This window comes from Rhincodon typus, chromosome 11 (assembly GCF_021869965.1).
Source record: "Rhincodon typus isolate 14 chromosome 11, sRhiTyp1.1, whole genome shotgun sequence".
NCBI lineage: Eukaryota > Metazoa > Chordata > Chondrichthyes > Orectolobiformes > Rhincodontidae > Rhincodon > Rhincodon typus.
Window position 1 is genome coordinate 75,324,316 of NC_063342.1, and position 13,405 is coordinate 75,337,720.

At 41.4% G+C, this 13,405-nt stretch overlaps 1 protein-coding gene across 1 annotated transcript in view; it reads left to right on the forward strand.

The window, feature by feature from the left end:
* LOC109919377 (diacylglycerol kinase eta-like) overlaps positions 1-13,405 on the forward strand; it is a 139,952-nt gene that overhangs the window by 15,749 nt on the left and 110,798 nt on the right. Inside the window, exon 4 of the mRNA XM_048602936.1 lies at positions 5,632-5,914. Within this exon, the coding sequence (XP_048458893.1) occupies positions 5,632-5,914 (283 nt within the window). The remainder of the gene's footprint in view (positions 1-5,631; positions 5,915-13,405) is intronic.

A 13,405-nucleotide genomic window follows, 5' to 3' on the forward strand; every position in this document is an offset into this window, starting at 1 on the left:
ATCTCAGATTCTCCAGCATCTGTAGTTCCTACTGTCTCTATAGGGATCTAGCCTAGATTTCTGCATGTATGTTCTGTCTCATTATTTATAAAGGAATGTGCTTGCATTGGAATCAATCTAGAGAAGGTTCGCTTGGCTGATTCCTGGAATGAAACAGTTGTCTTACAGAGAAAAGTTGTGCCAATACAGAAGAATGAGATATTCCAAGCTAGCAGTGGTGGGGTCAGCAGCGTTTGGCTACTGAGCATAGGTTCAGCTGCTCATGGCTTGTGGCGGGTTCTGCCACATTCACATGGCTTTATCGTTGTCTTTCCAGTTGGGTGATGCTGTTTTTTTTTTGTTTTGGTTGCCCTGGGGCCTCTTCCTGATGTCCTCCTGCGGGATGTCAGGGCCCCGTGTATCTCCATTCCCCGCTCCATTTCAGGTGGCGGCATCAGAAAACAAGCCAGGACTCGGAGCCAGGACCTGTCAGTCAATATCCAGAGTCGGAGGTGGTGCAGGACTCAAGCAGCGTGACAATCTCTAGCTCAGAGGTGGCCGCAGAAGCGACAGTGTCGGTAGGCGGCGGGAAAGGGGAACATTGCCGGGATCCCGGGGACAATGTTGGCAGCAGCGACTGGAGGAGCAGAGAGAATGAGGTTTACAGAGAGGGAAAGATGAACTTTAGAAGTAGTTTCAGCTTTAGTAATATTAATTTATTCAGTATGTTAGCATTTATACAATTCACTCAGTAACATTTATTCTGTAATCCTGGATGGTGCTCTAGTGTGGCGTCATTATCCACTTTTCACTGTACCTAGGTACAAGTGACAATATGTTAAATGAAGGTATTTCATTGAACAGATAACATTCTGAAGGGACTTGACAGGTTAGATACTAAGAAGGTGGACCAGTTTTCACAGAATCAGGAAAACTTTGCGAATCTTTCAAAATAGCAGGCAGGACCCACATCTGGATGTTCTACCACAAATTCTGACTATTCAATCTTTATCTTCGGAAGAAAGTGTGCAGTGTGATTCCCGCAGGAGGGAAATCTAACTCAACAACACCATTGGAACTCCGTGCTGTGTTCAAACAGATACAGGGACGGGAGGGGCTGTATGGCCTACTCCTGCTCCTGTTTCTTATATATAGTGCCTCAGCCATTTCTTGATATCATGTGGAGTGCCTATAACTTAATTTAAGTTAATCAAGGCAGCCTTGGTTTATTTATTATTATTGTCACATGAACCTGGGTAGAGTGAAAAGTTATCATAAAATCAAAGAATCCCTACAGTATGGAAACAGGCCCTTCGGCCCAACATGTCCACACTGACCCAGACCCATCCACCTAATCTACACATCCCTGAATACTATGGGCAATTTAGCATGGCCAATCCACCTCGCCTGCACATCTTTGGACTGTGGGAGGAAACTGGAGTACCTGGAGGAAACCCACACAGACACAGGGAGAATGTGCAAACTCCGCACAGACAGTCACCTGAGGGTGGAATCGAACCCCGGTCCCTGGTGCTGTGAGGTAGCAGTGGTAACCACTGAGCCACTGTGCCGCCCCATGTTTTGCATGCAGTGCAGGCAGATGTATACTTTGTATATGCATACAAAGTGCATATGAGTAATAAAACAGAGCGAGGAATACAATGTTTTGGCTGCAGAGAAGGTGCACAAAGAGTAACTTAATACAATTTGATATTGAGCTGCATAAGGAAATAATAGGACACCGGTTAAAGAGTTGGATCTTAGGACCTTCTTAAATTAGAAAGAGGAAGTGGTTTCGGTAGAGGGGGGATCTCCAGTGTTTTGGGCTGTGTTGAAGGTAGAGTTACCAATGTTGAGTCAAAGGAAATTGGAAAAGTCATGGAGGTTGCCTTGCTGAAGAAAGTGACAGAGACAGGGAGGGCTGAGGTTAGAGTGTTGTTTGAGAACATGCTTTTCTGGCTGTACTATCACTTTGTAATCACTGCAAACGATAACAGGGCAATGTCTTAAAATCAGCAGAAGGTTTCTTCAAACTTTGTCTATTTCGAGATAACATAAGGAAAATGATTATTTTCATAGCCCATTGTTGTGATCTGGAGTGCAGTACTAGAAAGTGTGATGAATGCAGATTTAATTGTAATTTTCAAAAGAGAGGAATTGGCAATGTACTGAAAAAGGAAAAGTTGGCAAGTATCTGTAGAAAGAGCAGGGTATTTAGACCAATGGCTACCTCTTTCAAAAAGTCTCCACAAGCACTAAACACCATCTTTCTGTGTGGAATAATCGGGGGCCTTCAAAAAACTGGAAGAAGAACCATTGGAAAATATTAAAAACTAACTCCGTTGCCACAACAAGTAGTAAGAACTAATATAATTGTGCTCTGAAAAGAAACTTCTATAGGGTATGAAAATCGACACAGATTATGTCTGTTAAGTCAGTGGTTAGGTTGAAAACTGATGATGATGTGTTTATCAATGAAAATAAGAAAATGACAGACACGTTAAGAGTTACTTTGCTTCAGAAGAGATTAACATGCCTGACATCCTAAAGAAACTATCTTTGAATTAGGAATTGGAATTCACCAAAATGAATCCAAGCAAAATAACTGCAAATTTTAACAAAAGGCATGAAAGCATAACAAATCCCTAGGACTAGATACAGAAATTGCTGGAGAAACTCAACAAATCTGTCAGCATCTGTGGAGAGAAAGCAGAGTTAATGTTTCGAGTCCAGTGACCCTTCTTCGGAGCTGGCTTGTTTATCCCTGGACCAGATAGTTTCTCTTCCAAGGCTTTTATTGAAATTTGAAAAAAACCAAACTACAATCTTTCAAAGTTGTCTGAATTCAGGAATTCCACTCCCCACCCTCTTTTGATCCATGAAATGGTGCATGTAACTCTGATATTTAAAAGAGGTGAGATTTGCGTTAAGAGGTCACTGTTCGAAATTTCAAGATGTTCTGGGGAACAGTTTGGGCTGATACAGGGAAATCATTTCCACTTATACTATAGTTTGGGAGTTTGGGGGAGGATGGTGTTAGAATTAGAGCCGGAGTTCTCAGATGTGAAACTGGGAAAGACTTGTAAACAGCAGAAGTTTGGACCTTTCTCAAAAATACATCAACTGTTAATTTTAAATCTAATATTTGTGTTATCCCATGCTATGAAGGACATGAGACAAAGACTAGGAAGACAATCCTGTCTTCCTAAGGAGTTAGGACACAGATCATACATGAACAATAATGAAACAATTCTGAGGGGCTAAATAGTCTCTTCTGGTGCTTCTAGACAGGTGAATGAACCAGCTAGTAAGCAATTTGAAGCTCATAGGGGTTGTGCCAGCTGGCTTTAACTTTTATTCACATGGGGGTGACTGTTGATCTATTACCGAGACAGTTTGGGAATTGACAGCTAAAACAATGATAAACGGAGCCCAAAGATGCTTTTTTTTTGTGAGAAATACCTTAAAGTTCCTTTGTTATTGGTCAGTAAACCTAGCTAGCATGATCATGAGAGCACCTTTATCATAAAACAATGCCAGTTCAAGCAGAAAGATCACCATCACCGAGGGACAAAGTTTTAAATTTGCCCACATCAGAGGACAAGTTTTTCCAAACGAAGTTGTTGACTGATTGCACTTTACAACCAATAAGTCAGTGTAATTTTGTACCCAGATATTGTTCTGCACAAATTTAACTGCCAATGTCACACAAATAAGTGAGGTGAATGATCTGCTTTAGCTGGTTCAGGGATAGCTAGAACCCTGGGACAATTCACTGCTTAAAAAGTTCAGTAGGATCTTTATGTTAAGTGAACAGGCAGATTTAGTCTAGGTTTAACATCTTTTCCACAAGACAGCATCTCTGCCACTGCAGCACTTCCTCAGTCCTGCACTGTTTGGAGAACTTTATTATGATCATTTCTGAAGAAGGGTCCAGACCCAAAACGTCAGCTTTCCTGCTCCTCTGATGCTGCTTGGCCTGCTGTGTTCATCCAACTCTACACCTTGTTATCTTAGATTATGATGTTAAGTTTTAGTCTGGGCCATACAGCCATGATCTGAGGGAACTGTACAACCTACTGAGACATTGACTAATAGTAGCAGAGTCTCATTTGATGGAATGCAGATTGTAGAATTGGGTGTTTGAGCAGAAAAGCTGACTACACTGATCTTTACATTCCATTTAATAATTCACGATTTCTTCAAACAAGACCTTCTATCCCTTGTAGTGGAAATTTCACGCTTTCCAAAATTCACCCTGCAATTTTCTGTGAAGTTGAAAACAACTTTGGCCATATGATATTTAATTCAGGCTTTCCACAAGGCCAGGTTAGAAGTATTATCATTCCCCAGAGTTAGACATTAAAACAGTTTGATCGCTGAAACATGACTTACAGGTTGAACAGTTTTAGAATTCTACAAACAGCTGGGAGCCACAGCACAAGTATTTTTATTTTTGTTTTCATAATTAATTTACTTAGTACAGAATGCATCAAAAGTACATCACATTTTTTAAAGATGAAGCCAGATTGATGTCCTCTCAACATATTTATGATCAATCAGCCCCTGTCAGTCAGTAAACAAATTGTTCCTGAGGAAGTATTTGTCAAACCTCTTTATGGTCAGGCGAGAGAGAAAAGAGCCAGAAGAATTTTGACCCAGTAATGCACTTCAGTTTGATTTATGTTATCATGTTCATAAGCAGCTATCTTAGCCTTCGGCTCTGTGTGATTTCTCAATGGAATCATTTGCAATACTTGGCTTATTCGCCTGTCATGGGATTACTTAAGAAATGGGAGAAACAAAATTGATATTACAGGCAGTGGGCCATCCACCCACAGCTAGGAGTGTCCATCTTTCAATCGGTGGATGGGGCTGTGCTGACACATTCCAGCCTGACTGCAGTACTAACAGAGGTCTGATCAGGGCACAAGTGGCTAAAGCTACCAGGTATAAATTCAAGGCTATAAGAGGCTCAAAAGACCCCAGTTTCATTTGGCACACTCTCTACCACGCAGTGCCTGTCAGAACCAGGCAATAGCTCATGTTTCTTGACTGTGCCATTAGTCCACAAACAAGGCTCTGCCAAGACCATCGATGGGCCTCCGAGCTGACTCTCTTCAATCTACTGTTCACTGATGTAGTGACACCATTCAGCCCAAGATTTTGAATGAAGTCCTGTCTAGAATTTGGGCACTGTGGTCAGCACTACCTGCATGCTTTCTATCCCATTGAAATAGCTGAATGGTGCTGCCAGGTCCTGTGCAAGCGAAGGGCAAGTCAAAGAGCAGCTTCACCATCAAATCTGCCCCTTAATCCCATAGTGGAGTTTCATCATAGACATTTGCTCCATGCCTCCCTTATCCCTCACAGTCTCCTGGGAGAAACGATAAAACTTTGGGCCATTGAAGGCAAAATAGCAACTTTAAGCCTCACATCAGCATATCATGTCATTGACACTTTTTTGTAATTCCAATGAGATGCTGATAGAAAGCACCTAGGAGCATTATACTGTGTTGAAGATGGTATAGAAAATCATGGTGTGGTTTGTGGCTGCTGTCTTTATAAATGAAGTCAACTACTGTAAAAGTAACTTGAAACTGTAGAGTCTGTCATTACAGCCTGACACCATTTATTACATTCCCTCGCCAGTGCTCAGTGCTAAACGAGAAGCTGGATTCGCTGCTGCAGGCTCTGAATGATGAATCGCAGGCCATGACCAGCCACCACTGCGCGACACCACCCATTGCAGAGGAGGAAGGAGAGGAAGAGGAATTTAGTGAGGAGTCCTCATCTGAGAGCAAAGAGCAGGCACTGGAAATGATTTCAGCTAGGTCTTCCACGCAAAAGTTCTTCAAACCAAGGGAACAGCTTATGCTTCGGGCAAACAGTCTGAAGAAAGCAGTGAGGCAAATCATCGAACAAGCAGAGAAAGGTACAGCCCGCTGAAGCCCCTGCATGTTTTCCAGTTACTTGTTTACTGTCCATTTATCCAAACAGCAACATTTTTTTTGCAAGTTACATAAATAAGAGTTTTCCTTCTGTTTGGAAATAATTCCCTTTGAACTAATCAACATCAAGTTGCAGTAAATGTTCATGTATCTTCATGTAAGGATACTATTTCACCAGCCAAAGCAACTTGCTTTCTTTTAACTTTTTAGTTTTGTCTTTTCTGAAATGAACATAAATAGCGAGCACAGTATTGCAGAAAACTGAGAGGAGAATAGCAAGTGAACATGATTAAAAATTTTAAAAAAGAAAGCAAAGAGGGGCATGAGAAAATATTGGTAAGTGAAGTCAAAGAAACCCGAAAACTGTTTTATAAATAACATGCAGAAAGCTAAGGAATGTGTAGGGTTGACTAGAAACAATAAGAGTAATTTTTGTATGGTGGTAGAAGATTTAGGAATGGTTCTTACTGAATATTTGGTGTCCTGTCTTCATAGAAGAGGGAGCCATGCAGACGTTGCAGTTAGGAAGATAGGAAATAGGAGCAGGTGTCGTCCATTCGGCCCATCAATTCTGCTTCTTTGTTCAGTTAAATCATGACTAATGTTCTAATCTCAATGCCAATTTTGCATGCTATCCCTGAATGCCTTGATGTCTTTAATATCTAGAAATCCATTGATCTCTGACTTGAAAAACTGAGGAGAAGGAGAGTGAAATATTAGGTAGGATAAAAGTTGCGGGAGACAAAGTATTAAGAGGTTTAGCATCTTTGGAAATGAGTACAAGGCCATATTTGGATGAAATGTATTCCAGGCTGTGAAGAAACCTTTAGTTCATTGAGGCTGTTCATTCTTAAGATCATGACTTATCTATTGCCTAATTTCATATACTCACCTTCGGTCTTATCGCATAATATTTGTGGACAGCAAAAGATCGGTCAGTTTTGAATTTAAACATTACAACTGGTCCAGGATAAATTTATTTCTGAAAGAGAGTTCCTTCTGTGCAGGGAAGCGTTTCCTTATTTCAACTTCTGAAATGTCTGGCTTGCATTTTGAATATTGAGAGAAGCCAGACCAGAAATTGCTAGCACCCGGGTCCCCATTTTCCATCCTCTCTGGCCACACATGCGGTGCGAGAGGAGTGCTAACATCGAGCCATTGCTTGGAAAGGGATGAAGGGATCAGCCAACTTACAACACACATAACGTCAAATATAAGCGAATGACTGGAAACATTTCTGAGGGCAGTATTAATCGTTAGAAAGCCATGGATTCATCAAGGACAGTCACTGTGGAAGTGTTAAAGGAACATTGTGCCTATTCATTTTTTTTTGAGTAGTTAACAAGGGCATTGATGAAGGTAATGTGTTTGATGTTGTCCACATGAAATTTAACATGTCTTGTGAGAAATTGCAAATAGCAAAAGTGGTTCCAAAAGTAGAAACTCCTGACTTATGTGGGAATGTGGAAAGTTGTCTCAGTGGCAGGGCATAAAAGGTAGTAGTCACAGGTGTTTACGACTGGAAGACTGTCCCCAGTGGGATTCCACAGAGTTCAATACTGGCTCCCTTCCTGTTTGTGGTATATATGAATGAGTTGGCCTTATACGTAGGAGATGTGATTAACGACTTTGTAGATGGTGCAAGGTTTAGCCAAATGGTTAATAGTGAGGAAGAAAACTATTGATTACCGGATATTATCATTGGTATGGTCATGTGGATAGAAAAGTTGCATTTGTAGTTTATTTGGGAAAAATATACAAGGAAAGGAAGTGCACAATAATGGCAAATTACTGAGACGTATAGAGGAGCAGAGGGACTTTCAAGTATACATCCATAGATTCCTGATGGTAGCATGATAAGTCAGTATGTTGGTACAGTAAACATCAAGATACTTTTTTTTATTAGTTAAAGATTAGAATATAAGGGCAGGGAGGTTATGTTGTAATTGGAACACTAGTTTTGACCACAGCAATAGTGTTATAAACTGTTCTAGTCACTGTGTTACAGGAAATATACATTTGCACTAGAGATGGTATAGAGCAGATTACAGGGTAGTTGCCAGAAATGCAGGATTTTAGCTATGAAGAAATGTTTTTGAAACAGAGAGAGGGGAGAGTTATTGAGGTATATAAAAAGTTGAGGGGATCTAGAGTAGACTGTAAGGGTCTAATCCCCATGGCAGAGAGGCAGAGAACCAGTAGATTGATCAATTGGGGAAACGATTTAAAGGGAGTCTAAAATTTCTTTCAAGAGAGTGGTGACGTTCAATTTGGAGAGAATTCTTTTTACATGCAGTACATGACACTTTCTCCTCGGTGAGTCTATATAAGCCAACACAAAAACAAACACAAATAAGTTTCTCTCTCACTATCTGAAAGAGACACAGAGGCAGAAACTCACATCCCATTTAAAACATGCTTACGTAATACATACAACACAGAAACAGGCCACTCAGCCCAGTCAGTCCATATCAGTGTTTAGCCTTCTGCTGTCTTTCCTTATTAAATCTGCCGTCAAAGCCCTATTTTCAATTTTCCCTCATGCTTGTTTATCTTTTCTTTAAATACAAATATATCATCCAACCACTTGCTATAATAGTAAGTTCTACAGTAACCTCACTCCTTGGGAAAGAAATTTCTTCTGAATTCTCTATGGAATTTCTTGGTGCATATTTTATATTGATGGCTTCCAGTTATGCTCTTCCTCACAAGAAGAAAAATTCTTTCTGTATCCACTCAATCAAAATCTTCTATAATTTCAAAACCTGATAGGTCCCCCATGAGTCATCTGTTTTCCAAAAGAAAGAGACCCAGCTTCTCTGATATGTAGATCACCCATTTCTGACATCAAACCTGTAAATCTTCTCCGCGCTCCCTCCAGAGCCTCTGTCTCCCCTATGTAATAGGGCCACGTGAACCACTCACGGTTCTATATAAATGAGGTTCAGTACACTTCAGTTTATCCCTCTCGAATGCCTGGTGATTGATTTGTTGTTTTATGGCCTTGTTAAATGGTGACGCAACCTTTGGTGATTGCTATCAAGATCCCTCAGTTCATGAACCCACTGAAACGCTCACCTTCAAATAATGTGAACTTCCTACCTCTGTACCACCACACACTTAGCTGAGTTGAACTTCATTTGCCAGTTATTTGCCCAGAAGATGAGCCAAATGACCAAGGAGGTAGGGAGGCAGCAAGTCAGAGGGGAGGATTGGGGGAGGAATGGGGCAAGGGTGGAGAGTTGGAAGCAGGAGGGGTGAACAGGAGGGTTGGGGAGAGAGGGGCCAAGGAGTAGGCTAAGGAGTGAGAAAAGGGGAATGGGCTGGTCATGGAGGTTAGGGAGGAAGGGGCAAGGGAGACAGCCAGGGAGGGAGTGTCGAGCAGGAGGGTTCAATGTTGGAGGAGGAGAGTGGGAGTTAAGTACAAAGAGTTAGGAGGAGGTTTTAGGGCCCACTAGGTTCAAAGCAATCATGGGGTTATTCATATAAAAATGACAGATGAGGAATGTTTATGATTGTACGTTGCCATTCAGCACATTTTTTTTTTCAGCAATACATTGAAGTGCTAAATTCATGTTGCTGTGATCTAAACTTAGCTGGCTCACCAGTTCTGACCTGTGACTGTCATCCAGCCTGCTAATGCTGTTAGAAATGGCTGTACAACAGCGCAGAGTATCCATTTCTATTTCAGAGGAGACTGGCTCAGTCAATCTAAGCAACATCATGTATATTCCCAAATAAAACAAATATCTTGCTAAAGCACATGAGAAGCTATATTCACAGTGGCATCATTTCTGCAGCATCGTCCTTGAACTCTCCATTCCCCAAAATACAGATTTAATGTTAGAAAACTTCCTGCATCTCTTTGGAGGGTTTGCAGTATAGCTTTTATACAGTTTACAGTTTTTCCCATGCTCTTTGACTCCATGCTACTAGTTTGGCATTTTTATACTTCTGTTTCAAGAGAAAATTCAAACCAATCACTGGGATTCACTTCCAGGCAGATAAAGTTGAAAGGCAGAGACGTTCTATATTCAACTTGTTTCGAGCCTTCATGAAACAGCACTGTTTAGATCTGTGTATTACATCAAGCTTATAGAAGCACTCGAGAAAATGCAGTAAAGAATTACAAGGATAATACCAGACTGGAAGGTTATAATAATAAGGAAGATTAGACTGACTGTGACTTTTTTCCCCTCTATGATAGATGCTCCAAAAGTGATCTTTCAGATTATAAACAGGGTTAACAGGGCTGACATTGGGAAGATAGTCCCACTTAAGGCAGGTTGAAATCTAGAGGTCATCAACAGGAAATCAATTCAGTAAGGAAATCTGAAGGAAACTCTTTAGCCAGAGACTGCTCTGACTGTGGAATGGCATGGATGAATTGAAAGAGAATTTATATATGTACGCGTACAAAGGAATGAGGAATGGGATGATACTTTGATCAAATTAGATCTGGTGGGAGAAGGTTCATAGGGAACACAAGGGTGATGGAACCGAATGAGCAGTTGCTGACTGCTGATGACACAGAGACAGGTGGGAAGATAAGTTGTAAAGAGGGAAGTTGTACAAGTTTGCAAAGGGATGTGTTCACAGTTTAAACAAGTGAGCAAAAATTTGGCAGTCGGAGCATAATGTGAGAATATGCGAACTTGTCCACTTCAGCAGGAAGAATAGAAAAGTAGCATATCATTTAAGTGGAGCAGATTGCGGAACTCTGTGGTTCAGAGAGTCTGGGTCTGCTGGTTCATGATTTGCAGAGAGTTAGTATTCAGGTAGAGTGATTGGGAATGCAAGTGGAATGTTGGCCTTTATTACAAGGAGGGTGGTATAAAAGTTGGAAAATGTTGCCACAGTTGCACAGGGCCTCTAGACCCATACGTAGATTGCTTTGTGCAGTTTGGTCTCCTTACTTAAGAAAAAATATAATGATATCAGAAGGAGCTCAGAGAAAGTCCAATCGAATGATTGCGGATGAAAGTGTCATCTTACGAGAAAAGGTTAAACAGGTTGGGTCTATACCCATTGAAGTTTAAAAGAACGAGAGGTGAGCTTATTGAAACAGTTAAGACCTTGACGGGTACTGAATGGATGCTGAAAGGATGTTTCCTTTTGTGGCAGAGTCTAGACCTCAGGACTCCCAGTTAAAACAGAGATAAGAAGAACTCATTTTTGTCAGAGGGTCATTAGTCTGTAGGATTCTTTTTCCTAAAGAGCAGGGAGCTGTGCCATACAATATATTCAAGGCTCAGTTAGACAGAATTTTGATTGACCAGGAAGTCAAGGGTTCTTGTGGAGGGTGAAACGCAATGACAGGAAAGTGGATTGGAGCTCACAGTCATATCATCCAAGACTTTAGGGTGGCACGGTGGCTCAGTGGTTAGAACTGTTGCCTCACAGTGCCAGAGACCCAGATTTGTTTCCACCCTCAGGCAACTGTCTGTGTGGAGTTTGCACATTCTCCCTGTGCCTGCGTGGGTTTCCTCCGGGTACTCCAGTTTCCTCCCATGGTCCGAAGGTGTGCAGGCTAGGTGGATTGGCCATGCTAAATTTCCCATAGTGTTCAGGGATGTATAGATTAGGTGGGTTATAGGAGGATGGGTCTGGGCGGGATGCTCCGAGGATCAGTGTGGACTGGTTGGGCTGAAGAACCTGTTTCCTCACTGTAGGGATTCTATGAAATCTATGAACTTTATTGAATGACAGACCAGGCTCAAGGGGCTGAATGGACCTACCGCAGCTGCTAATCTTGTGTGTTCTTCCATAAGCAGTGGCATCGATCAGCTGGGCCAATCTACTTGTTTAGTGCCATAAATTCTTTGTGAAGATTGTTTATCCCCACTTCTTTTTCCACAACAATTTGCTGCCAGCTGCTATTTCACTTGCTGCAAGCAAATTGCTTATTTAGGAATCCCTCTGGACTGGCCCTTAGCAGTTCCAGGTCTGGATTAGGGAAAGGAGTTCCTGTGAAGGGAAGAAAATAAAGACTGCCATTACATCGGAAATGTTTTGTCATCCGTTTGTCACCACCCAGGAACTGTCAAGCCAGAAGACATGTTAGATATTGAGTTAATGGAGACCTTTCTATAATACTGTGCTGTGTGCAAGATTGGACCAAATTGGTTGAACCTACTATTGCCCAGGCACTTGGAAATTTTGCTGACCTGTGACTTCCTATATTCCTTGTGCTTCTGCCAATGGTTCATAGAGAAAAGGCTGGAATTATTTCATTGAATGAAGAATGCCTTTATCATTAGCTTTATGCAGTTATTTAATGTAGATTGAACAATGGCACCGGTGTTGCCGGTGATAACAAAGTGTGGAGCTGGAGGAACACAGCAGGCCAGGCAGCATCAGAGGAGCTGGAAAGTTGACGTTTAATGGAGAAATCCGAGTTGATGGGTGTTGTAAATATGGAAAGTGTGGAAAGACTTAGCTGAATGTCATTTTGTAGTAACTGTACATCTCAGGCACAGTTTGCTGTTTTGAAACACAGCTCCTGCACTGGACGTGTGAGGGATATCAGCTCTCAGCACCTTTCGCACATCCTGACTCCATCTCCACGCATTTCTCCTCTTGTTCTTCTGAAATCATGAATTGGGGGCTATTATTGGAATTCAGAGCCACTGAAGCATTTTTTTTCTATTCATTTGTCGGATGTGGGTGTCGCTGCCTGGCCAGCATTTCTTGCCCATCCATAGTTGCCTTCTTGCACCACTGCAGCTGAGTGATGAGAAGAGGATGCACAAAAAATAAAATATAAATGTTTGCAGCTTTAGACAGAGCTCTTCAGAAACATCCATCAGAGCTCAAGCCCTGAGTAACTGATGGTGCCCTTTGGAAGTGTACAGGAATTGGTGATAACCAGGTGAATACACTGGGAAACTGCACAAAGGACAGCAACGTGTACCAAAGAGAACTGCTGATAGAAAACTGCATAGACCCCAAAACAGACAGACACTTTTATCAATCCCAATCTCATCTTATTTTTTGTGCAGAGCCAAGTTTGAGAGGCCTGAGCTTTTGGGTTCATTGAGGAAGATGAGCTGACATGGGCCAAATGGTTTCCTCATTTGGATTTATCTTGTGGTACAATGTTGCGACACTTCATTGTATTGTTTCCCCTTTTACTAAGTGTCTCCCCACACAATATCAAGACTAGAAAATCACCCTGAGAGCACATTGTAACAAAACCATTGACATTTTATTCCCAGTGAGAACCTTTGTGAGTTTTCCCTATCCCAGAGCTCTGATATTACAAATAATTACCAGTTGTGCAGATATAACTCGAAGACTCAAACTCTAATTTTTTAATCACCTGGAAGTGTAGCCATTCTAAACTTTAAAAGAGTCTGTGCTGTTTTTCCCAGAAAAGTGAAGGCTGAGGGGTCGATTAGATAGAGGATTTTAAAATTATAAAGGAATTTAATACAGTAAACTGTTTTCATTTATTGAAAAAGTTTGAAGCTAGA